A 27,384-nucleotide genomic window follows, 5' to 3' on the forward strand; every position below is an offset into this window, starting at 1 on the left:
TTACATTTTCACATTTTTTTACATTATATTACTTCTTATAAAGTTTACAATTTCGAATCAAAGAGTAGGTCCTTTTATCAATCGTTTACCAAATTTTAACGCATTCAAATCAAGTTTATTCAAATTTTTTATTGCAGTTCATTACTATTGTGCATTTTGGTAAATATTTTAGAAAAGTTAAGTTGGATTTTTTCTATAGCTTACTTATTGCTCCACATTTGTTATTTTATTTAGAACTAGCTTGACGCCCCGGCGTTGCTCGGTGAAGAAAAGGTTGAGAAAAGAATTATGGTTTTACTCTTTACTTAAAAATTTGAATTAATTTATTAGTTAAAATAACGGCATATTTAAATGTATGAAATATCATGAATTTCCCCGTGATGTATAAACCTTAGGGTAGCTATGTCGAATACACCTTGACATTTGTTTACATGCTTGTTTTGTTTGTGTTAGTAAAACTGAGTTTAAATTGTAAAATATAGATAATTTAATCAAAAAACATTTTGACTGCGCACTAGCGTGGTTGGCTAGCAGTGCTTCTGGCCGCATGGTGGCAGTCAAAAGGCGACGCCTACAGAAAATCGAAAACCACAGAAAACCAGGACATATGGCCTTTAGTTGCCAGTCCTAAACCAATAGAGGTCTATGTCTCCAGGTTAGCTTGCGAAGGCCCAGGAAGCTGGATTCAATAGCCGTACTGGAGTAAATCCTCGCCGAATTGAAGAAGAAGAAGAATCAAAAAACAGTGATCAAACAAACCTTCAACAACATCTGCAGTACTTAAACTTAATGTGTGAAATGTTTCAGAAGTGACGGTTCAGTATTGGTCGAGTTTTTAGTGTACACCGAACTCCATACATAAAAAAAAGCTAAAATATGTAGTAGATGCTCTTGAAGTTCATCACGTTTGTTTTCTATGAACGATAAATAGCTTGTCTAGAAAAATCTGTGCAAAAGCTTTGCTCGTGTCAACCGCCATATATCGCCGTGATGTTGATCAATGTTGAATATCACTTTCATATAGAAATTGTTTAAATTGATGTTCGTTCATTTCTCTTGCAATTCGCAGTGAAAACATTCACATTCGTGAAAACATTCACAAAAAACATTTTGCTATTCAAACGAAAGTTAATACTCAATGATCCAAACTTTCGATGCATTGTTTCAAAGGGGTCGCGGGCCCCATCTAATGTTCTTGCGGGCCGCATGTTTGACATCCATGATCTAAAGTCAATAAACATAATGTACCATTTTACACGCACAAAACACAGCAAATAGGAAAACAAAGACACCTACCAACAACATCGTTTGTAAAATCACCTTCAACGAAACATGCAAAGTATGCCCAACAAACACAATGTTGCAAACATCCAAGACCAAACAGCTTGCTCCCTTCCCTCGGGCAAACCGATGAACACCTGCTCCCCTTCCAGTTTCCATCTCTCAATCCAACAATCGCTAATGAAAACTAGGGCTCCGCACGCAATCAGCAGCCGCAACAATGCTCATCATCTGTTCCACTTCGCAACTCATCGTAAATTATAATCACCTCAGGTTTTTTACACCCCCCACCCCATCCCCGGTACGGTTGCCGTTGGCAAAGCATGCCCGTTCCGTTACAAAACTTCTCGGCAGCATCGGTTCGGGCGATAAAATCTGTACATTAGTAATTAATTTACTCAAATAACTCCCCGTCGGAGGGAGGGAAAGTCGTAGCCAAGGGGGAGAATTTCGAGCTCCATGCCGACGGACGCGTAACGGGAGGGAAACCCGCCCGGAAGGAAGGAATCAGGCCGATCCACAAAAGCCGAAATCATCAGCCGGGATTCCACAAATCCCACATCTTATTAACTTCAAATAATTCATCGAGTTGGAAATAATTCATTTAGCATCTTCCTCTGCTGTCACCGACCGCCCCCGGGGGGTTGCCCCTTCGACCAGCGTGGAAAACTAGGCAGCACACCTAGACTCTCCTCGGTTGGCCATCACGCGTTCGCTGCGTTCCGTTGCGCAGGGAAATCTTTAAACTTGAAGCGCTCAGCAGCTGCTCCACCCTAGTTCACCCGTCATCGTCAGCGGTGTGGTAGCGGTAAGCCGATTTGTGCGCTTATTTATTCATTAATTTATTTATTTCCCTACGTAATCTCCAGACGGCTTCGGTGGACAACCGCGGCCGTAGTTTAGCGTGCGTGAGTAGTTTTCCTAACGGCCCACGAGAGGCAAATTCCGGATGAATAAGTGAGCGTATGGCAGCGTAAAGATGATGCCCTCATTTCCATCAGACTTACACGGGTGACTTAGTTTGCTAATCGTTTATGCTTGATACTGTCACATCGGACACCTAAGTAGATTCAAATCGATGATATGAGTCTTTAATAAAAATAGAAGCTAATAGAAACAGCAGAGTGGAAGAAATTGAGTACAATTCTTATACGAGAAGCACTAAAATACTCGATATATTACTTTTCGTCGGTGGTAACGCTCATCTCTCTTCAATTATAAGGAAGCAGCTTCAGCGGAAGCGTATGTATAAATAACACTCAGTGCATTCTTCCTTTCAAGTGACTTCTTGATTACCCAGACAATAATATCCTGATCATGTAACAACCAATTGGCCCGCCATTGTTCGTGCCACTCGCCCACCCACCGCTATTCCAATGTCCAAGGAGCATTGCATTTCCCGTTAGAAAGGAATGATCAATTTATGAGACGTAAACATGATCGCCTTCACTTAGCTTCGTCACGAAGATACCTTTGGTTGGGAAACTGCAGGAAATAACTGTTCCACCGACCGTACGCTCTTCAAGATGCTGCACTTCAACGTTATGCTGGCGTTGCCATTTCCCAAACCATCCACCCAGGCCGCCTCATGCGAACTCCCTACAACCTCTACACTTTCACAGTGCACCCTGCCGGTTGGGGGGAGTGAGTGAATGACTTTTCAATGGACTTCAACCCGCCTGCGCATTACACACACCAAGGGATGGTGGCGTCTAGCTGGAGGGAGGGGAGCCAGAAGAGCCCTTACAAGCACGGCCGGAAGTGGCAGAAACGGATGAATTGGCAGTAAAACTAACACTTGACAGAATCTGTCCAGGTTCCGCGTCACCCCACCACTTTCCTCCATCGTCCTCCAGCACTCTGTAATCGTGCGATATTTATGAAGCTGGGACAGGTTAAGACCCATCCCGTTCGTTCGTCTGGTAAGACGGTGGAAAATTACATTTGCTGTGTAGCCGAGCAAAGGCCGAATCGATCTCACAACCTGAATCCAACGGCCATCGCATCGCACCGTTGTTGTGGCTTGACATGGTACAACATTTGCGATAGCGCACGGTGGAAAAGCAGACACCGAAATGTTACTCTTTTACAATTCATAAACTGTAAAATTCATATCTTCTGTCCAAACATTAACCAAACCGGAAACATGTTCATGAAAATGGATGGATAGCTATGAACACAAAAACTACTACGAGAATGATTATGTACCAATTTCTCTAAATAAATATGTAATCGAATAACAACAGAAAATCAAAGGTAATGTAAATTTAAGCAAATCAAAACGAAAAATTAGCTGGAACAAAACAAAAGTTTTCAACTGTTACGCTTCAGTCAAAGCTAATTTGATTTCCAGCACGAAATTGAAAATGTTATAGTGTATTCCAGGTTATCTGTTAATTGGGTATACCATTTTTTGCTGATATAAAAACACACAATAATGAAAATGGTTTATTTTTACATGTTTCGTTCGACAAATAAACAAAAACAATGTTATTGAAGCCCAAGCGAATAGCATTTTCGCTGATTGCAGCCCTAATAGGTAAACTGGTATGAAAAACAATGAGCTGAAAACAGTTCAACAGAGCGCTAAAAACCAATCCAGAGTCCTATCTATTGGCTACGAGAATAAACGCTGAATCAAATGGGCAAAGAGACCATGACGAAGAAGAAAGCAAATATTACCGTCCATGGTGCAGAAAGAAAATGATTCTGTATCCTATCAACAGTTCAACCCAAACAAAACGAGCGAACCAAACCCACCCGACGAGGTAGGGTTGGAAGGGTCGCTTGAAAAACATGATTGATATTGCCATCTGCAGGCACACATGCTGCCATCAACACGCCATCATCATAGGCCGCCACGAAGCGGTGGACCTAAAATGGGCATCAAATCTGAATCGCACCGCTTGGTACTTCGCCGCAGGGAATCATTTCAAAGGCATCTATGTCGACCGGCCCAGGGCATGGAAGAGAAACTTTAATGTCCTTCCCCTTTGGCTGCGCACACTTTGTCTATCCTCTCAGTGTAGCACATGTTTGACCAATTTTCAAAAAAAAAAAAAAAGAATACTTTATCCAACAACGAGTGTCCTTTTCTACCAACAGGCTGTGGCAAATAAAAAACTCCAATGATTTAATTTCCATCAATCTAGGTTTTATGGTATATTGCCGATGTATTGACTTAGTCTAACTGAAAAAGTTTTAACGTAAACCACTTACATTAAAGAAAAATAAAATAAGCATGTCAATTTTCTAAAAGTGTTGGAAAACCAAAACAACATTATTATAAAATATAATCATTATATCAAAAAAACCCCGCCGTTTATGTGAAGCCTAAATTTAATGTTTCTTGTTTTGTTGTGCAAATTCGTGCACAAGCGTTAGCTGTAACGCTGATGTCGATCAGCGCCCGGGAACTTCCGGCGAGTGTTTCATCGCTAAGTAGCTAATCCAAAAAATATGAGAGATTTGCATCGTCATACGTCACCCAAATCCTCACTACTCGGAAACCGTAACGGGCGAGTCAGAGGGGAAGGTAAGCGAGAAAACACTTTGTTCTTTTCGGCCCATACAATGTAAATTTGCGACCGAACGGAGGGCGTGTGAGTGTGTGTGTGTGACCGGTGTCGGTATGCGACGGGATGGTAAAAAGTTTCCAATCACATGAGGCATGCCTATAGCAAGCGCAGAAGCCCGAGCAGACAGAGGGTCGCAAAAAAGGAAGCGAACGCGGGGAAGGATATGCGACCAGCTTATTGGATGAGCCACATATCTGATGGCAGCGGCAGCGGCAGCTGTGACAGCAGGGATGGACACGGCTGGCGCATCCATTTTCAGTGACTTTCCGTTGGCTTCCGTCGTGCAGTGGAGAGATTTTTCCCGGGCCTGAGCCACCGGGCTTGGGATGGTGAGCCGGTGGGAAATATTGTCGAAATCACGACAACGTAGGCGAAAAGATATTGCTCCTCGGCCCGCCGTTGACACTGGTACGCCGGAAAACGGTTGCGCTTCAGGATGGCCGCTTTTTGCCCCACTCGGTACCGTCGGTGCCGACGCTATTTATAGCAATGATGGAAAAAGAAAATCTGCTGATAGGCCACCTGACCGGGCCGTTACGGAAAACCCAGCCGTACGATGCACCACGTGGGTTAACTAAAACGTGAAACCATTCGCCAAAACGCTGAATATATCGTTTTACGGTGAAGTCGGCGGTTCAAACGGTGCAACCCAAAAAACCGCACAGCATAACCCAGATGGAAATGCCCGCAGCCAGCTTAAAGATAAGCATCGTTGTCGATATATGTAAACGAAGCGCTTACCGGTTGGAAGCTTTTGGCACGCGGCAGCTTAAGCATGGGCGGTTGTGATTTCCAGTTTCGCGAGGGTAACGAGTATTTTATGACCCGTTTAAAGCGAACCACAGATGCAATTATATTTTTTTTAAGTTTACACTTTCAAAAATTATATTTCAGTGCGAGTAAGTCACAATCCTTCACGCAAACATGGTTACGAATTTCAAACAACTTAATTAAACATTTGTCCTACTCACATGACCTTTAATTAATTATTTCACAGTAAAACAAATACATTAAGATGAATTCAAAGACATTAAACGGTAAACCAAAGTAATGCATTCAACGGAAAACGAAGCCATATATAAAAATCATTAAAACCACGCCAGCCGAAGCACCGTTTCTAAGGGAAGGACACGACAAACAACCAGTCGATAGAAAATATCACAACACCAATCGCGCGCACGGAAGCCGAAGACTATCATGAGCTACAATACAACTGACGAGAAAGAAACGAAACAATGAATAGGTCCTTCTATTATACCGAAAGGCATTGTAAGCAACATCCCCAAAGTGAAGCATAAATATTTACCCAATCCCTAGATAAACAAAATATAAACAGGTCTCCGGTAAGGTGCTTTCGAGCAATCGTCATTGTCGTTTTTCACTGCCTGTGTCCTGCTAAGGATAAGAGAAAATAAAAAAATCGTTGATCACGCTCGACAGAGTTTTCTTCGCTGCTTGATCTCTTGTTTGGCAGTTTGTTTCTTATGTTTTTTTGCCTCATTCGTAGAATGCACTAACACGAGTTTTTCGATGTCGGACTATTTTTTTCGAACTTTCTTTTGCTCTTAGTAGCAGCTCAGATTTTTGTGCGACGGTTTAAAACAACCACCTTTAGGCACGTGAAACGATACACAAAGTGAGTAAGCATGGGTCCGACAAGAAAAACGATACAGAATGAGTGTAAGCTACTTCCGGTTGGGTGTTTTCTTTAAATTAAGCATACAAATTACCATTTAAAATGCACGCAAAGTGTTTTTACCGGTCAAAATTTCCTACATTGTTTACACAAAGAGCTGTTTATAAGTTTTAACTACTTGTTTTTATTTACCTGTCTTAACAGAACGACCCGACTCCATCCAGAAATGTTAAATGACCTTTCGTTTATGCGCATGCAGGCTTTGTTTTACCAGGGCACATCAACCAGATTATAAAATACCGATGCTTTGCTTTGGAATGATAGTTTCAATTTATTTTGCGACACAAAACTTCTTATGCCAATTTTCTTATGAGCCACTCTGCTTGAGCTTCCGACAGCCGGAGCCAAGTGATAAAGAAAAAAAAATCTCCGATGAAACCAACTTTGATTTCCCTCGATAAAACAGCGCTATATGTACACTGCCCCCCGCGAACAATGTCAAACAAGGAAATAATTTTCCGAAACTCTCGGCTTTTTGTGTGTACCCGGTTTAGATTGTAATTCGGGTGAATATTTAATATTACATTTCAAGCAGCAAGACCAAATTCTTGGGGCGCTAGCAAACACAAACAGAAATCCTTCGTAGGAATGTTTTTTTGCGCATTTTAATTTTTCTTTTCCACAGTCTGCATTGCATCGGTTTGGTCCGCACATTGTGGGCAGTAAGAACAAGCAAAACTCAGATCAAAAATTTAGAAACCATCTCGAAGGTAAACACAAGACTGATCGGAAATTTTTTTTTCCGGGGCTTTCCATTTAAATCCGTCTCACGTTTCCTTTTCTCTCGGTATCCCCCGCGCACAAACTCCGTCCCAGCGTCGCGCGGTGGGTCATAATTTTTAAAAACATTTCTTATCAGATAATCTACATCTTCGGCTACGTTGGACGGACGGACGACAACCAGCAACGCCGAACGAATTCCTCGCATTTCAAAATTTCTGAAGGCAAAACAACAGCAACAAAAAAACACCCCGTCAAAGAAAGTGCGAATTGAAATCCGTTTGTATAGTGATGGTATCATCAAGCGTCCTATTTTTGTTTGGTACGCTCTTTCTCTTTGACCGTAAGATAAACGTAAACCTTTTTTTAACGGTTTGATCCATCCCATTCCGTCCCACCGTTGACCACCACGGGGGGTGGTTGGTTACTTAACACGAAGGAGCAGGGCAGAAGGGTGGTTTGGAACACTTTTTTGATGATTCTCGTTTTTTTTTAGCTGTAACTTTGAGCTGTTTGTATTATTCTTTCTATTCAATCAACGACTTCGATTATCCATGCCAACCGCTCGGATCGGCTGCTCTGTGCGCCAATCGGCGGACCGTGGCGATTTTGCTCGCCCACCCGGGGCCGGTAGGGGGAAGGCAGTGGGTTGGGACGAGAAATACTAAGTCAACAAAATGCCATCTGCAGACGCTCACCCGTGACGAAATGCGAAGCCTTCGCAGGACGAGGGAGGAATTTTTATGATTCATTTTTATGCGCATTCGAGAACCCGGGTCGTATAACTACGGGTCAAGCACGGGGTGAGGGTTTGTTTCGTATGTGTGTGTGTGTGTGTGACAGTATGTGCCAACCTCCCTTGGATTCGAACTGATCCGAGGTTCTCCTTTCACTGTCTTTTTCCCCAGCACAATTTGAAAAGAATAGCTTTTATGTTCAATCGCGTTGGCAGTGTCCTTTAGGAGGAAGCTAGCAGCCCCAAGTAAAGGGAGGCAGTTTTACCTTTCTCTTCTCGTGAGTAGATAAAACATCGATCGATTGGATCGATTAACATGCCACTGTCGATGGTGTTCTGTATTCAAATCATCCCTTTCGCTACGGGGAACGCTATCCATTTCACCTCAGTGTGGAGCGGATAGTTCGTTTGCGATCGCTCTTCATCGCACGATCCCGCGACTCCCGGTTATTTGTTACCGGGTTGTTGACGGTTCCACCGGGACAGGCGAAGGCGAGTCAGCAATCAAAGTGGCATCGTCAGCCATTTTTGCACCGCTCCAAAACGGACCGCCCTCCCCCGGTGGAAACAAAAATTATCTCGTTGTTGTGGTACGGTTTTATTGCGAAATTTCCAAACCCCAAAAGGGCGGGGGAGGGTGGAGGGGAGGACTCAATCGGCCCGACCGGATCGGTGGTGGATGGAACGATGATTCAGTTTTACGATTACGACCACAATCTCTCCCGGCTCACGTACCCGACACTCTAACGTTTCTTACTCCAGTTTGTGGTCCACTTGCGGTTGCGGACCAGTGAAACCGTTCGAACCATCTTCGAGGGCCATCTACTGTTTTATTAATTTCACGATTTCACATCCCACGGACGGAGAGTTGAAGCACCAGAGGTGGGGAGGGAGGAAGGGGCACTTTTCGTCTACTGCTATTAAACTGTCATTTTCATCCTTTTCTTTGGCTACTCAACGCGTCGCTTTTTGGAGTCGTTAAAACGCAATGGAGTTCTTATCAATGGACGCTTGTCAATGGTTTGCTGGAAAGTTCTAAATGTATATCTATATTTATAATTTGACAAATCAAATTGCTGGAAACAGTTCGGACACATAAGTTCGCAACCAACGAGAATAAAGAGTAAATATTTGGCTTTTCTTTGCCACATTAGAAATTCCAAAGAATTCGTTTAATTTCCGCGACGTAGAAAGTGTTTGCAACACAGATCAATGGAGATTTTTTAAACCTATCAGTTACCAAGTTTTACATTTTCTGATACACAGAAGAAAAACAAAAATAAGAAAGCAAATGGAAAATCGTGATAAAACAAGCGTTGATTACTCCAACTAACTCGATAAAAGTAGCTTCGAGCATCCTCTTCGTTAACGCCCTGCAATACCAATTAATTACTGCGATTGATTAAAAGTTCGCTGATGCGGACATTTGCCACTTATTGCCATCTTCACTAACACTTCTGTCGGGTTTCTGCAAAGCGGTAAACTAGTTTTGAGTAACGCTCGGGGAAGGGGTGAGAAGCGCGCATCGAGGTCGAGCACCGATGGAACAGAGTGTGGCATAAATCATAAAAGTAATTTATTGCACCACTTTAGCGTTCACCTCCCACCCACGAACGGACCGGTTAGGGGGAGATCGTCACAACCGGACGCCGCCGGTCAGGAGGGTGGAGAGAGTCATTAGGGAACGCCCTGATGCTCGCCAACAAAGCGTGACAGCAAGTCAGATGTCACCAAGGGCAGACAACCGGGCAGTTCCTGCCGGTGCGTCGGGACAATAATCCACCCATCGGAGCTTAATAACCGACGTGGAGTCGGCAGCGAGGTGAAAAATGAGTCTTCCGGCGAACCGGCCGATCGTTTTCCCTTCGCTCCCTAGCGACAGGTCAATGCCGGTGACGCAAGAATGTTGCTGGTTGCTGCTCCCCCCTCCTTACCATCCCTGTCACTGTCAAGGACACGTTCGGGCATGGTAAAAAGCAGACGCAATGCTTGCATACCCCTACTCACGACTCCACGGCTTGGCAAGTAAGATTCCCCCTTCCTCCCTTCAAACAACACCTTCGCTCTCGGAAACACTCTTTGCCGAAAAATAATGGATGAGAAATCAATTAACCGGTTGCAAGCAAGGGCTTTCCCGTAGGGGTGAACAGGACGGAACACAAACTCAGCCGGTCTCCATCAATAACCAGGATTTGCAGCATGCTTCACTTGAAGGACGAGCCATTATTTAGCATGCTCAAGGGGCTGGATCATGGCACGACGCACCAAGAACGCGCGCAGGTGTGGTCTAGAGCCAATAATGATAAGCAGCTAATAATGACACCCTCGAACGCAGCTGGCGAGTTTGGCTAAAGGTTGAGTAATGGCCAACCGGTTACCACCCTTTGGAAACATGGTTCCACTGCCTCTCAACTCGGTGGGGACACATCTTGCTGCGTTCTAAATCTTACACTGTTAATGGGCTTTTAGTTTAGTATATCCTAATCTTTCAATTGATTCATTTTCTCAAAGCAAAACTGTTCATCTTCTGCGAAACTGGGTTTAACCGGTGCTTGAGATGTTAGCATCTTAAAAAAAAGAAAATTCTAATGTTCAACAAAATGTTTGAAAAGTGTAATTTTATAAGAAAAATGTAAACTTCAATCGAATATTAAGATCCATTTTCTTGAAATGAAACAATTAGAAAGGCACCAAAAAAACAAAATAATATTTTACAAGATTTATTATTTCAAGAAAACGCAAGAGCATCAGAACTTCAGTTCGATTCCTCAGAAATAAAAGTAAGTCTAGAAAATCGTCCTTATTTGATTGTACAGTAGTCTTTTCAGCAGACAAGCATAAGATTTTATTACTCTTTTCATTCCTTTTCATGATAACGATGAATCTCTCCGAGCAGCGTGTAGGTTTGAAAAAACAAACGAAAACATTTTGACAAATTAAAGGTTTTTTTTCCATTTTTATCAATCTGAACGTAAATATTTGCATACTTTTTATAATGATTTACGAGAAAGCAACAACTGGGAAAATCATTCCCTGTTGCTTGTGACAGATAGGAAGCACTTGAAACTTGATCCTATTCCGAGAACGGACCAGAGCGATGTTGTCCAAAAACCAGACACTCCATAGGCTATCTTTTCCACCTCGCATCTTTTCTCGCGCTTGATTAAACCCGAACTTTCCCATATCGATTGTTTGCGAGTGATTTTTGAAAGTTTCCTAGAAAGGTTGCAATAGGCTCGTGGTACATTACCTCCGAAAACCCAACGCTCTGAAAGACCGGACAGGCGTGGACATTTGGTTGATTGGTAGTATTCAGGGAATTCGCTGCCCTTGGTAGCATCATCTCGGACTGAAACGAACCAAAGGTCACACAGCATCACCATCCCCGATGAAGAAAGGGCCCGAGTGAAGGGCAGAAAAATAAAACCCACCAAAAACTTTACCACTTGGAAGCAAACTCGGCAAAAACGAGATTATTTTTCCTCCCACTGGGGGGAAAAAGGCTTTCTCCGATTTATTTGACTTTAATTTAGAAGGGTTACAAGGGGGTCGAAATGAATAATGATGAGTGGCGTGCCGAAGCGATTGCGAGGGCGAGCGAGGATCCGATCCGGGGGGATGTTATTCGACGCGAAAGCTTCTCCCAAAAACACCCGGTTCAAATGATTTTGATTTAAAATTCAATTAAATATGCTGCAAACTAACCCTCAGTATCCTACACCGACGGTTGCTCGGGGGCGAAGAAAAACAATTATTTTGATCGTCATGAATATTTTATTTCCCGATCGGTTGGCTCTTCGGGCTGTGTAAAACTTTCACTCTCTTTAAGTGATCGAAAAACAAAAGGCCCTCGCGGCCCTCATCTTGGCTGTTTCCAGGGCTCTTTCCCTTGCCAGTGGCTTTCGTCCCCTATCTGTCTCCGTGGTGCGTTTCTGCGTAAATCCCAAACTTGCCGCTCACCCACGGAGACCATGGTTCTTCACGCGAATCGCCAACCAGATTAAAACCGGATTTTCACCAGATTGCCCCACGACCCATTCGGTGGATGCGTGCGGTATTCAATTATGCATTGTCGGATTTGCAGCGGCGATACATACTCGCCCCGGTTCCGTTGGTGTGGAGACTGCGTTTAATCAAATTTATTCACTTAATCACGATTACCCGCGGAAGTGCCGACCGTGGGTGGCCCGGACCGGACGAGAAATGTAAGGGCAGCACGGGTGCTGCACACATATATATATATATATATATATATATATATTTGCCCCGGAGAAACGATGGAAGCGGTGTAAAAGGGATCGGCAGCATACAGCAGCATGCATAAAATATGCATCAGACCAGATGACGCAGTATTGCCACAGAAGCTGGTGGTGAATACGATGATTGACCTTATTCTGGCACACTGCCAGCGCCACTCGTTGGCTCAATTGCCGGCCCCAGCTGGATGTGAAAACTACAATGGCGCTTTCACTGGGGCTTACCAGAGAAACGGAGCAAAAATAACACGCGAAAGCGGTAAAAATTGAGTCCGATTACTGTACGGATCCGTTTCATGCTAGTTTGATTGTACCGTCTAAAACGGCAACCAATACTTTTCCGGAAAAACTATATTGGTTCAGTTGAAATATGTTAAACTAGTTCCGCAGAATTGTTAAAAAACATGGATAACATTTTGCAACTGATTGATTGATTGATAGATTATGGTGTGCATTACGTTTTTAACAATATTGTTTCCAAAGTAAAACAATTCGTTAGAAATTGACGGTTGTACTACGTAATACTGTAAACTTGCCCGAGCATATATCGAATCTAGGATAGATTGCAATAGTTAATTAGAATACATTATTACGTTGACTGCCATGTCACCCATAAGTGGGTAAACGCAGAAATCAGTTCTAAAAAGGTTTTAACCCATAAATAAACTAAAATGCAACATAATAGTTATAGTAATATGTTATATCAATTCTTCGGGAAGCTAAGTTTTTGCTAAGTCTTCAAAAATCGTTCGTTTAATACATGCTATAAACAAATTATATTAAAAAAGATTGTCCTAAAAAAGTTTCGCTTGGCAGTCAACGTGTTAAAAGTAATGAAAACATCGAAAGCGAACAGAAGAACAACAGAAAATTCTGATTTGCTCACAAAACTAGTGTAGTAGTGAATTAATCTATTAGTAGGCAAAAATTTGCTCAAATTTGGTCAGTTTTTTATGTTTCTATACTCAAGCTTTAGTATTTGTCTTCTTCTTCTTCTTGGCGTAACGACCTTGTTGGTCATGCCTGCCCTTTAAGGGCTTACGAGACTTTTTTACCCTATTGCACGTGGATACTCAGGCCTCTCGTACAGGGGAGGGTCCGGTCTCGGTTGGGATTCGAACCCACGCCGTCGAGGTGGTGAGCCCCGGCGCTCATGGGCCGATTTTCTAACCGGCGCTACCGCTCGGCTGTCGCGGACCCCCATTTAGTATTTGTATTATAAACAAATTGTAGAAAAATGATTGTTCTAAAGCAACGTACTAAAATCAGCTTGTCAGTCAAAGTGTCACCAAAGTGTTGAACAGAAAAAAAGGCTTCATTTCCTTCCCCATTTCCCCACCAGACAGCCACAGTCGGACTACTTTTACTCGGTCAACACGACAACCTCGAAACGAATCTGTATGTCACATCCTCCGACATAACCCGTCCCGACGATTAACTTTGACAGCAGTCCCTTCATCCGCACGGACGAGAGTCCAATACACTGCACAACGGGGCCAGTTGTTGCGCCCGGTAAGCTGGACTCTCGAGCCACCAGGCAATCCCCGGAAGGCAGTCGACCGCAACCTCGATATTGTGTGGTTTTCTTCTTTTGGATTTCTCCTGTTGCGAGGCCAGGCTGTACCGAATGCGCAGCATAATTTGAGGCGACAGTTATTTATTATACAGCGTTCAATGTTCATTAGTGCAGCAGAAATGAACAACTAACGGATGGCGAAGGTTTCGCCCAGGCAAAACAAAAAAAAAGTGACCGTTTCGATCAGTAAATCAGCAAAAAAAACAAGTGATTGGATGTTTTTAATTCACGGAGAGTAATAAACATATGATTGACTAGTCGAAAATTAAAAAAAAAACGTACGCATTCCAACGTACCAATCGGTCATCTATTTTATCGGTTTTTACAAGTTTTTTAACAAATGGAAATGTTTCAACTCTGTACCAAACTCGTTATCGATATCTATGGGTCGTCCATTAAAAGCAGAATGTGAAATTGCACTGGTCACCCCGCAGAGACACTCCTGCGGTTTAACTCCTGGGTCTCAATTGTACTTTGCAACATTCTCCAAAATGCAATCCCCCACCGATCGGCTGCCATTGCAGTGAATTCCATTTTTCTCCGTCGATCAAATTTGTCTCGACCGCATTTCGTTGCTTCAATGCAGGCGTACGGACATAAGGTTCAAAAATCGAAACACCCAGCGTTCTCTCCGGGAGCGCTGAAACTTACGTTTTGGTTATAAATTCATGAGCTTTCGGTTTCACGACTCAATACACGAAAGCTCGAACGCATAAATGGGTGCTGATGGCATCGCCAGTTGGGTTGGGGTGATTTTTACCGAGACACCCCCGATGGGTTTCAGGAGAGATGAGGCAAATCCCCGCAAAGGACCTTACCGGGACGTGCTAGAACATACTTAATAATCCTCCGATTGTCCATCGGTACCTTCAGAGTTTCTGTCTCGGTATATGTATGTTGCTTGCCAGCACAAGATGTCTCCTGCCAATCACTTGCCTGCTGGCCCAATGAAGGGAATTAAGAACCGATACTGGGGGGCGGGGGGGATGGGACGAATCGTGCAACGCAAAGTTATGCCTTTCTTCGGTTTCGAGAACAAGTAATGGATTAAGGTTATGTGCCTTTACGCTTCCCTTCCCCACCTCCGCCGTACATTCCCTTCGATTTGGTCAATGTGTTGCGCACTGCAGCTGCATCATACAAAACTGTCCGGTTGAACCGTCGTCGGAAAAAGTCTTGCCAGTGTTCGGACACCCAGCATCATCCCGTTGGTGATAACCCAACCTCGGTCCAGTGGAAACGTGCACCGGAATCTGCACCGCATAAAATAACAACAACAAACGAACCTGTGTCCTTTGAAATTGTGGAAAGCGCCTTTCCCTGAAGTAGGTGGTTTGCGGGCGGGTGGAAAGCAAGAGAAGAAAACACACGACAGGACAAAGTTCTAATCAAGGCACAAATTCAGCAACATACAGCTCGGTTTTCCGAGAGACAAAGCAGACAACAGAATGGCAAAGCTGTATAACCACGAGGGAACCGAAATGATGGAAAGTATTTGCAGCCACAGGACGATCAGTTTCCATGGATCGCAAAGAAAAGAGAGAGCGAGATAGGTGGAGAGAGAGCAAAATGGGCAAAATACAAGAATAGGAATAAGTATAGAAGAAAGGGACAAAAAGGTACCGTTTCACATTTCATCAACATTTTGTTTATCTTTCCCTTTTCAATATCACCCCATATCGCTGTCTTCCTCGAACATCGATGATAGTGATGCTTAGGAGGAAATAACAAAAAAAAAGCGAAATGAATCGAATCGAATTTCATTGAGAAAATCACTGGATATTATTTAAATCATCGTCTCCCCTCCGGGGGAATCCGTTTCAATTGCACCGAGAGAAAAGGGTCGGCATTTCCAACCGTGGGAGGGGGTGGGAGGGGGGGGGGGGTGTGTCCGGCCGGGGTCATTCGGGTCACCAAAAGAAGGGTTTTTGTAGCTCCCGTACACTTGTGTTTCACCTACTGTGTCCTGAGTCCTCCCCAATCACCCCTCCCTGCCCAGCAGTGGAAGGGACAACGCGCATACCACATTGTCATCGACACAATGCCGACCGAAAGGCAGCATGATCAATGGCAACATTCCGACTCGAAGCATATCGATATTCAGTCGTGGCATCATGATGCTTCATGCCGACCGTAGAACACATCTCTACTTTGCCCTCCCCTCACCACGTGCCGCAACCGATTTTCTCGTCACCGAAATGGTCCGAACGGGTTGGGTCCGTTTTTCTGCTCCGCTTTTTCGGTGATGCTTTTGAGCTGAAACCCCACCGACCTCGTGGCGAGATCGACAGCCGGATGGGCCGGCCTAATAGGTGCATGATACATGAAGACCGTAGATGTAGTTTTTTTTTGGGGGACAGTGCAGAACACGATGCCACGTTTGCGTCCCCAAAGGGGTAGTTTTGGTTTGCTCTCGTTTTCGTTATAGAAAATGGAAAATTTGTTCCAACGTTCGGAAAGAAAACATGCACGCGGACACATACACACACGGGGGGCATATCATCACGTTATTGCCGTTGCAGAATTGATCATTGGATCAAGTAAAAACAAAAAAAAGGGGGGGAAAGCTCGTTTTGTAAGTGCCCTTTTGTTTCGCTCAACAAATGAACGCTGGTCGCAGTAAACGAGATCGGTTTAGCAATGGAATAGCCGGTCGGAATCAAACCGGAGGGGATGGGCTCGATTCGTATGATAATGTCAACGTAAATACAAAATGGAATAATTTCTTCATAAATGAAACCAATTCTGAATTGAGTTCATCATACAATTACCGTATTTTTCCGTGTATAACAACCCACCGTGTGTAACGAACCCCTTACAATTTTACTTCTTCTTTGTTTATGATATCAAAAATGTTTTCTAATTTTCGCTTTTGCGTATTCAACCACTTGTAACTAGTGTTGCGCTTAATGACGCTTTAGCGAGATTCGTTCATGCGACCAAAAAAAGGGGTCCCTCTACCCATTTTTGGCTGGTCATTTTCCATTCCATTTTCATGAATTCCTCAAACGGCATAGATTCATTCAGATTCATGAATCAGAATCAGATTTACACAACTCTGCTTTTAACTTGAAACTGGATATATACGAACGTCTTTGTTGGAGGCATGTCGCTTAAATTGCGCGATTTTGAAGACAAATACCCAAAATCTATAAAAAAAATTAACCAGTTGTCAACAAATCTGTCATTCAAAAAGGAGCCAAAAAAAGTCTCGAAACATGTAAATTAAAATCGACAGGTAATCCTTATGGATTGGAGCGATAATTTAAAAGTTACCTCCCATGTATAACGGCCCCCTTAAGCTGACTTAAGTAATTTTTTAACTAAAAGGGGGTCACTATACACGAAAAAACAAGGTATATTGAAAGTATTCTTTACATCGAACCTGAATGATTTCGAGACAAAGTTAAACAGGTTTCATAGGATTCAGATTCTAATCAAGCTGTTCATCTGATGCTCATAAAGTACGTGGTTTGTTTTATCTGTTCTTTTTTCACTTTTTCATTTCTTCTTGAAATGAGTTATACCGTATTATTCTTGAAACCTTATATTTCCTACTAAAAATATGAAAAGGCATGGAAGAAAATTAATAGTCACTCTCCCCACAGCTACAGCAGGAGCTTTGTACACTTCGTGACATCGAGTGTCAGATAAAATACGCACCGAAGTGTCATGCTCATCGCAACGCAATAAAACGCCAATAAGTCAACCGGCACCGGGTGCCGCCAATCGTGCGCCCCACCAAATGAGCCAACGAGGATGTCAGAAAAGGAAATGAGGTTCTTTCACTAACCGAGTGCTGCGAAATTGCGCAGCTTATTGCACTGCGGGAGCCACCAATGCCGGGTTTTCCCGTTCGCAGGGACTTTTCCCAACCCCCACACAAAACACTGTTTCAATAGTGCACTTCAACACTAGCGCCATCACCACCACCACCACCATCACCGCAAAACCGGATACCGATGATGGTTTTCTCGTCGCCTCCAGCGTATCCACACGCCGCGCCGTCTCGAGGGCTCATGATTATGTCAGGATCCTGTGATGTTTCATCACGACGCTTGATTGCACCGGAAATGGAACTGTATTCTCCTCCTCCCCCCCCCCCCCCCCCCTCTTTCCCCCCTTTTTTGCCACAATCCCAGCGACAGGGGTAGCGAATTGAGTCCAGTGTGTTGACCCCACCTCGAATCGCTCGATATTACTGCGCGTCTGATGGTTTCTATAAATTTTAATTAACTCCCAATCCTCCCGGGGTTCGCGTCCCGGTGCCGAACCTTGGGAAGCATGTCTTTGCCGATGCCCTTTCGAAGACCCCCTCCTTTTTTGGACGTCCCCGGTGCGGGAAGATTTAGTGCTCAAACTCTCGAAATCATGGCGAATCATTCCGTTTTTCGCTCGTTAAGCAGTTCTCGCAGTGTGAGGAACGGAGCGGGAAGTGGTGCCCGATTAGTGGAGTCACTTTTAGCTTTCCGGGAGGGACGCGGAACAAACGGCGCTCACGAACGGAACCCCCAGCCATTTCGGGTGCCCGATTCGATCGGATCGAATCGATCGTTTGAAAACAATTTGTCAAAAGCTCATTAGCTGATGACACTTTTACGGCGGCATTTTATCGATGGCCCTTCGGGGGGATTCTTTACGCCGACTTTTCGCGGCACAAGTTTAACGGTAAACATCGCTCAAATACAGCCCGTTTTGGGAAGTGTCCGATGATCCAGATGCGAGCGAAAAAATCCTTCAAAAGAGAGAGAGGAAAGCCTATTGCTTAGGATACGCAATAAAAGAAACTCCCTACACGATCTCCTTTTCCAGCGTGTCTGGTTTTTCTCTGCAGTCAACCCAAAAACCGAGAGGACGGGGAGGACGAAACAAAGGATACATACTTCGCTTACGGAGCTGACCGGCGATTCGACGTGACACATGGGCATAATCACTGTATATATTTTCCGCCCAACCAAAAACCCTCGCTCCGTAACCGAAAACCCATCGGTTTCGGTCAAACTGATCGAATAAATTAGATTATGCAAAGAAAAACACAAAAAACAAACAGTTGGCAAATCGACCGTTCGACTGCTGCTTTCCGGGTTGTTTCCGGTCAGGTCGGGCTGTTCCGCCCGAGACAGCTGGATTTTCGATTCGATTTAGTTGGCTTTTTGATGAATATTCATCCGCAACGACGACATCCCAGAGCCAGACGGCAGAAATCAGCACGGCCGGCGATCGATTCCCACCGACCCGGGTCCGGGAAAGCGAAAATTAGCGACCCATCGCGATAATAATGCCAACTGTGGCCGCAGGTGCTGGCGAGCGTCCCATTACGCGTGCAAATCATGGCTGGAACCATTCTGTTCGGTGTGTCATCTGGTTTCATCCTGGTTGACCAGCGGACTCCTTCGGTGTACCTATGGTGGTTCTCGGATGAACGAACCACCGGTCATTATCATCATAAACATTATGTAACGACCCGATTCGGGTGGTTGAGGGCTGATGGGCAAAAGGTAACCCGAGAGTTTCGATCGGGAAAAGTTGGTTACGACGTCGTCCCGGCATTCCGGTTACGGTCAATGGGCTAATTGGTCATGTAAGCCGAACTGGGTTATCTGCGGGAAATTTGAAATGGCGGTCGGGTTGTCGGGCCGATAAATCATGCCCGCGTCCGTTGACGAGATTAGTCAGCAATCGGGTCACGGCGGGCGGGCGCTGCCAGATTAAATGACCGATAACCCGAAATCCGTGGAAGCAAACAACAGGCGCGTGATTCTTTTCACCACACCACGGGCAGATTAAAAGAACGCATGATGGGAGCGTAAAGTGGGAAAATAACACGCATGACAAATTTTCCGATAACTGCTAATCCGTTAACTTTAGCCGCGACAAATCGCGTCAATCAATTTTAATAAATATTTGGACTTCAGCTTATGGCAGCATAGTTATATAAAAGATATTTTACCAATTGATCAGAGGATAAAACATGGATCAAGTGCGTTTATGTTTCGTAAGTAGGGAAGATAATGATATTCATCATCCTTATAAAAATATCCTTAAAAAAGAACTAAATCATACATGAAGTCTTTACCACCTTCAGGAAGTTATGCTACAGCCATCCCGGAAGCCACAGAAAATCCCGAAAGTATCGCATTTGTTTTATACAACTTTTTCCAAGCTTCTTACCCTCAACCAGTCAGCCAACGCTAGGAACGCTGGATCAAAAACCTCGGAAAGCGGTCGATCCGAATGGGAAAAGAACTCGATGGGGGGAAAAGTTACGCAAAGGTTATCTTAATTGAAAGAAAGGTTAACGTTAAAATCCATTCTCCGTTGCCAGGAATGACGTCTTAAGTAAAGCGGAAGCTTTCTCTCACCTCACCGAATGTGGTTAAGGAGAGGGGGGGAACAAAAATTGTAAGATAAAGAAAAGAACGAACCGAACGAACGAACAAACCGACCTCGTGACTTTGCGGAATTCCTTGCCCTCTTGTTTCGGATTGAGCGTCGGTTTGCGAAGACGACGTCAGAACTAAGGGATTAAAAGGAGATACGGAACCGAAAAAGGACCTGTGTTTGCCTGCTAATTCGATGAGAGATTTTAATGCTACCGCAAAACTTTGTCCCGTCCATTAAACCCTTCACCTGTGTGCTGGAAGAACTAGATCAAGAAAAGCTAAGCTTTAATGGAAAGGGGTGAAGTTTTGAAGTGAAATACCACTTTCATCTTTTCTTTATTTTCTCCTTTCAATGTTTCAGTAAAAAAACTGTGTACGATATTGCGACGCCTAAAGGTAGGCCACAGAACTCTACAAGGTTCTGAACAGTTAGGAATTTTGAATTTAACGAAACCCCACAAGTACCAGTTTATGATAACCTGCTGTTCAAAAATAACGGTTAATTGATAACAGTGTCACCGGTCTTAGACATCGCTAGCACAACATTTGTGACGTAACTAAAGGCGTTCAGAAAACCAAATAAACCCAACTTGAGAAAAAACCACTGGTGTTTGTTAGGCTCTGTCCCCAACATACTTAGCATTATAATCCACAGAAAGTCCCTGGCGGGTAGCGATCTGTGGACACTATATTGCGTTCTCTGGTACCGTTGGACAAACTCAGATTTTTGAAACCATTTTCTTCTTTTCTCTATCCACCTGTTGAGTAACAAGTTCCGGAGTAGGCCGTACCCTACATTTTGGTCCTTCGAACCGGATCGGCGCAACGAACCTATCGTGCGCAGATTATTTCATACATTCGTCGTCGGAAGAGGAACTTTCGTCAACCGGACGGGTTGATTGAACATCGGTGGCAGACCACGGACACCACACGAGGCCGATCCAGTGCGCATCGGTGCCTCAAGGGGAGAGAACCCAAGTCGGGAGTTCTCTTCAGTGGATCAGTCCAGCGCTTCGTGCCCAGCGTTTGTTCAACCCAGCGTCTACAGGAATCGTGTATCAACCGGACGGGTTGATTTTCCATCGGTGACAGACCACGGACACCACACGAGGCCGATCCAGTGCGCATCGGGGCCTCACGGGAAGATAACTCAAGGTGTGAGTTTCCTTCGGTGGTACCGTCCAGCGTCTCATCGCCACGAGAAGTTTATTCAACGTGATTGTGAGTACCAGTCCAGAGTGTCGTAGCAGTCGACGCTGACAAAACAGTGAAGTGAAAAAGTGAAAAGTGCAACAGACTAACTAATAGTCACAATGAACACTCGCAGTAAAGTGATGCATACCCCGCCACCAGGGAGTGACAATTCAGACGAAGCGGCTACGGAAGCCACGGTGGAACAGTGCGCGAGTGACCACGTGACGGAAACAACCCCACAGCACGTGTCACCAAAACCGTCGACGTCATCGCCAGGTAAACGTGAGTTGGCCGTGTTGCGGGCAAAAATGAAGCTGGCATATCGTCAACTTATGCAGCTTCAGCCGGACATCACCAACAAAAAACTCCCTCCGGCCACTGCGCGGGTGCACTTACGCACATTACGGGAACTTCAAGGCACCCACGGCAGGATTATGCAGCACATCATAGATCTCCTGCCAGATGACCTCGAAGTCGACATGGACGCCGACGATGCCTTCCGGAAGATCCACACCACCTGCACAGCCATTCTGGAGGCACAGCTGGACGAAACGCCAACAACGTCAGCAGCTCCGGCAACTTCGGCAGCGCATCACCTCAGTGTCCCGATGCCAACCTTTGACGGACGCTACGAAGAGTGGCCCAAATTCAAGGCCATGTTCCTCGACATCATGGGAAGGACACCTGTTTCGGATGCAGCAAAGTTACACCACCTGAACAAGGCACTCACCGGAAAGGCAGCAGGGATAATTAACGCAGCAATGGTGAGCAGCAACAACTACAAGAGTGCCTGGGAGGTGCTAGAAAGGCGGTTCGCGAACCCGAGAGCAATCGTCGACAAGCACATTGCTGGGTTACTGCAACTTAAACCCGTGCAACGCGAATCAGCCAGCGAACTTCGATCACTAGTAGAAACGTGTAAGGGTCACGTTGATGGGTTGCAGTTCTTAGAGAAGAACATCGATGAAACCAGCAACCTCATCATCACCCACATCCTCGCGTCGTGTATGGACTCCAGCACTCGTAAGGCATGGGAGCTTACATTGCAGCACGGCGAGTTTCCGGATTTGTTCCGTACGTTCGACTACATCACGCGACAATGTGAAGTGTTGGAGAGCTGCGCAGCAGGCAATACGGACAAACCATCTCGTCCAAAGCCGGCTCCTACTAAAGCGTTCACGTCGACCGTTACTCCATCACCGACCGCAACGTGTGTGATGTGCCTGGGTCACCATATGCTCAGCAAGTGCGCGGATTTCATAGCACTATCGCTACCAGACAAACGGGACAAGCTCCGAAGTTGGAAACGTTGTTTCAACTGTTTCGGAGCTGGTCATCTCAACAAAGGGTGCCCATCGAAGTGGACGTGTCGTCGGTGCCAGCAGAAACATCACACCTTGCTCCACGACGAAGGGACTAGTGCCGCCAGCAAGATCCGTCACGAACAGCCAACATCTGCAGCAGAACACCGTACAGCTACAATATCGCTTCACACGGCGATACCATCGACAGTGTTGCTGTCAACCGTCATGTTGTACATCACTGACAGCGCAGGGAAGAACCATGCTGCAAGGGCTCTCTTGGACAGTGGAGCACAGTCCAACTTCATTACGGGAAGGTTGGCGCAATTCTTAAACCTACCTCGGAAGTCGGTGAGCATTCCGCTGTCGGGGATTGGTGGCAGCCAAGCGACGAACGTAAAGTCATCAGTACGAGCCACCATCCAGTCACGCTGTTCATCATTTTCGACGTCGCTGGAGATGCTGGTACTGCCCAAGCTGTCAGCAGATGTGCCGGCCCATCGTATAAACCACAGCCAGTGGACGATTCCAGCAACCTGCGTCTTGGCTGACCCAACATTCCACAAGCCTGGTGGAATCGATATCATCCTGGGTGCGGCGTGCTTCTACGACCTTTTAAAAACCGGACGCATCTCACTTGGAGAAGGTATGCCGTCACTCCAAGAAACAGCAGTTGGGTGGGTTGTAAGTGGCACAGCCCAGATAGCAGAGCAGTCGCTGCCAGTGGTGTGTTCAGTCGCCGTACACACCAACGAGCTGACTACGATGATGCGGAAATTCTTCGCAATAGAAGACGTAGGCAGTCTCCCTAGTTGGAGTATCGAGGAGAGAGCCTGTGAGGACCACTACGCGGCCACTACAAGCAGAGACGAAGCCGGCCGATATGTCGTCCGACTTCCGAGAAAGTCTGACATGATCGGGAAACTAGGTGACTCGCGGACGATCGCCCTCCATCGGTTTCTGGCTATCGAGAGACGTATGCAGCGAGAACCCGAAACAAAAAAGGCATACGTGGAGTTCATGGCCGAATACCTCCGCTTAGGCCACATGACAAAGGTGGCAGCAGCAGTTGATAGTCGGGAAACATTCTACCTCCCACACCATCCTGTTTTTAAGGCCGACAGCACCACCACGAAGTGTCGGGTTGTGTTCGACGCATCCAGCAAGTCATCGACAGGAGTGTCGTTGAATGATACGCTGATGATCGGACCAACAATTCAACAAGATGCTACATCGATTCTGATGCGATTCAGAACTCATCAAATTGCACTGACAGGAGATGTGGCAAAAATGTACCGCCAAGTATGGGTACATCCCAGCGATCGCGCCCTACAGCGCATTCTGTGGCGAGCTTCGCCCCATGATCCCATCGAAGAATATGAGCTGAATACTGTAACTTATGGCACCGCATCTGCACCATTCCTTGCGGTGAGATCTCTGCAACAAACAGTATTGGATCATGGAAGGGACTTTCCAATAGCAGCAGCTCGGTTCGCTGACTTTTACGTGGATGACTTTGTGTCTGGAGCTGATTCACCCGAGGCTGCTCAAACCTTGCAACAGCAAACCGAACAACTGTTTGCCAAAGGTGGATTTGAGCTGCGGAAATGGGCATCAAACGAGGAAGCGGTGTTGCATCATGTGGACCAACAAAGCCGAGCATCCAGCCCATATCCCACCGACGATGACGACGGATCGTTGGCAACACTTGGAATCATATGGGATACGTCAGCGGACACTCTGCGCTTCAAAGTCCAAGCCCCGGAGGTCATCGAAGATGCGACCAAACGCAAGGTATTGTCCACCATTGGGAAGATCTACGATCCGGTGGGGTTTGTTGACCCAGTGAAGGCGGTTGCCAAGCAACTTCTTCAACGTGTATGGACTCTGAAACACGTCAACCAACAACCCTGGGGATGGGATGCTGAACTTCCGCTGCAGCTACGAACAGAATGGCTCAACTTTCTTGAGCAAATGCATTACCTTCACAACATCAGCATTCCGCGAGTCGCCATTAGATCTTCAGTGACCACCATCCAATACCATGTCTTCTGCGACGCTTCGGAGAAAGGATATGGAGCATGCTGCTACATCCGTAGTTGCGATGCCCAGGGCCATGGCACAATGGAGCTCTTCGCCTCAAAAACCAAAGTGACGCCCCTCAATAGCAAGCACTCTATCGCTCGGCTTGAACTGTGCGCAGCACAGTTGGCCAGCTTGCTATTCGACCGAGTAAGGACTGCGGTCAACCCAGGATCTCTGGCAGTCTTCTGGACAGACTCCATGACTGTGGTACATTGGCTGCGAGCATCACCAAACTCCTGGAAGCCATATGTTGCAAACCGGGTATCGCAGGTGCAACAATTAACAGAAGGTTGCACGTGGCGTCACATCGCAGGAGTCGACAACCCGGCTGACCTTGCTTCGAGAGGATGTTTGGGCAAAGATCTCCTCTCCAGTACCCTATGGTGGCAGGGTCCTTCCTGGATGAGCCTGCCAGAAGATCAATGGCCTCCACCATTGCTTGCGACACCAGATCCTTCAGTGCAAGCAGAGCAGCGAGTAGCAGTTGTGGCATGCGCTGCCATTGAGCTGCCAGCTCATCGCATCTTTACGCTTTTCTCATCGTACTCGAAGCTGAGACGGATGACGGCGTACTGGGTTCAGTATTGGAACCGATGCACCAAACGCCGGGCGTACGAGAACCCCGGCCTGACGACGAAGGACTTGACGGATGCAGAAGAAGTGCTGTGCCGCTTGGCTCAACGAGACCACCTGCAGCAAGAAATCAAGGCCTTGCAGCAAAACAAACCCGTTCCTGCGTCGTCCCCGCTCAAATGGTTACATCCGCAACTGGGAGCTGACGGAATCATCCGAGTTGGAGGACGTTTATCCAACTCATCGCTAGCGGAGGATGTGAAGCATCCACTAGTTGTTCCGGCCAGCCATCCATTCGCTCGTCTGCTGATGGAACATTTTCATAAACAGTTACTTCACGCGGGACCGACTCTGATGCTAAACACGTGCAGACAACGCTTCTGGATTACAAGTGGCCGAAATCTCGCCCGGAAGGTATTTCACCAGTGCCACACCTGCTTCCGCGCCCGACCATCATCGTCAGCAACTATCATGGCTGACCTGCCGGCTGTCCGAGTAACACCGGCCCCTCCTTTTTCGATCACCGGTGTTGACTACTGTGGTCCAGTGTTCCTGAAAGGTGGCCACCGACGGGCGGCGCCCGTGAAGGCATACGTCGCCATATTTGTATGCTTCACCACCCGTGCCGTACACATCGAGCTGGTGTCAAACCTGACAACGGAAGCATTTATAGCAGCATTACGACGGTTTGTGTCTCGTCGTGGTTTGCCATTGGAGTTACACTCGGACAACGCGACGAACTTCAAGGGAGCAGCAAACAAGCTGAACGAGTTGTACAAGCTGTTGCGTACAACTGAACACCAGCAGAGCGTTCAAGCTTGGACACTAGAACGCAAAATTTCATGGAAGTTCATCCCACCAAGAGCTCCTCACTTCGGTGGACTGTGGGAAGCCGCCGTCAAAACCATGAAGTACCACCTAGTGCGCGTTTTAGGAACGACATCACTTTCGTATGAGGACATGTCTACGCTGCTGGACGAGATAGAATGCTGTGTCAACTCCCGACCTATAACATCGATGTCAGATGACCCACACGATATGACAGCCCTCACTCCTGGACATTTCCTGGTTGGAACGAACCTACAGCTTGTTCCGGACCACTGCTTGCTGTACGAAGCCGAAAACCGGTTGAACCACTGGCGTCATGTTCAACAACTTCGCCAGCACTTTTGGAACCGTTGGCAGAAGGAGTATTTACAACAACTGCAGGCGCGTTCTAAATGGACAAAGGAAGGTACAACCACAGTAACGCCAGGAACGTTAGTTATAATTAAGGAAGATAATGTGCCTTCGGCGTGTTGGCCATTAGCACGCGTAACCGAGGAGCATCCTGGAAAGGATGGCAAAGCGCGTGTCTTTACATTGCGTACAAGTAAGGGAAGTACAGTGACTAGGCCATTGGTAAAGCTGTGTGTATTACCAAAAGCAAACAGTTAAAATTATTCAATTTTAAGGTGGCAGAATGTACGATATTGCGACGCCTAAAGGTAGGCCACAGAACTCTACAAGGTTCTGAACAGTTAGGAATTTTGAATTTAACGAAACCCTACAAGTACCAGTTTATGATAACCTGCTGTTCAAAAATAACGGTTAATTGATAACAGTGTCACCGGTCTTAGACATCGCTAGCACAACATTTGTGACGTAACTAAAGGCGTTCAGAAAACCAAATAAACCCAACTTGAGAAAAAACCACTGGTGTTTGTTAGGCTCTGTCCCCAACATACTTAGCATTATAATCCACAGAAAGTCCCTGGCGGGTAGCGATCTGTGGACACTATATTGCGTTCTCTGGTACCGTTGGACAAACTCAGATTTTTGAAACCATTTTCTTCTTTTCTCTATCCACCTGTTGAGTAACAAGTTCCGGAGTAGGCCGTACCCTACAAACTGAATTGACTAAAGCATTATTGAAAGATGTAGATGCTCACTGTTCTTAATTTATTGCAAATTTCGAAGATGATGAAAGCTTTTTTCTTTATCTTTCATTGTCAATGATGGGCCA

General features: G+C 45.7%; 1 protein-coding gene across 1 annotated transcript in view; it reads left to right on the forward strand.

The window, feature by feature from the left end:
* Positions 1 to 21,539: 21,539 nt before the first annotated feature.
* The window catches only part of LOC131294445 (uncharacterized), a 68,651-nt gene continuing 62,806 nt past the window's right edge, over positions 21,540 to 27,384 (forward strand). Inside the window, exon 1 of the mRNA XM_058322492.1 lies at positions 21,540 to 26,751. Coding sequence (XP_058178475.1) covers positions 21,540 to 26,751 — 5,212 coding nt within the window. The remainder of the gene's footprint in view (positions 26,752 to 27,384) is intronic.

Source organism: Anopheles ziemanni, chromosome 2, assembly GCF_943734765.1.
Source record: "Anopheles ziemanni chromosome 2, idAnoZiCoDA_A2_x.2, whole genome shotgun sequence".
Taxonomy (NCBI): domain Eukaryota; kingdom Metazoa; phylum Arthropoda; class Insecta; order Diptera; family Culicidae; genus Anopheles; species Anopheles ziemanni.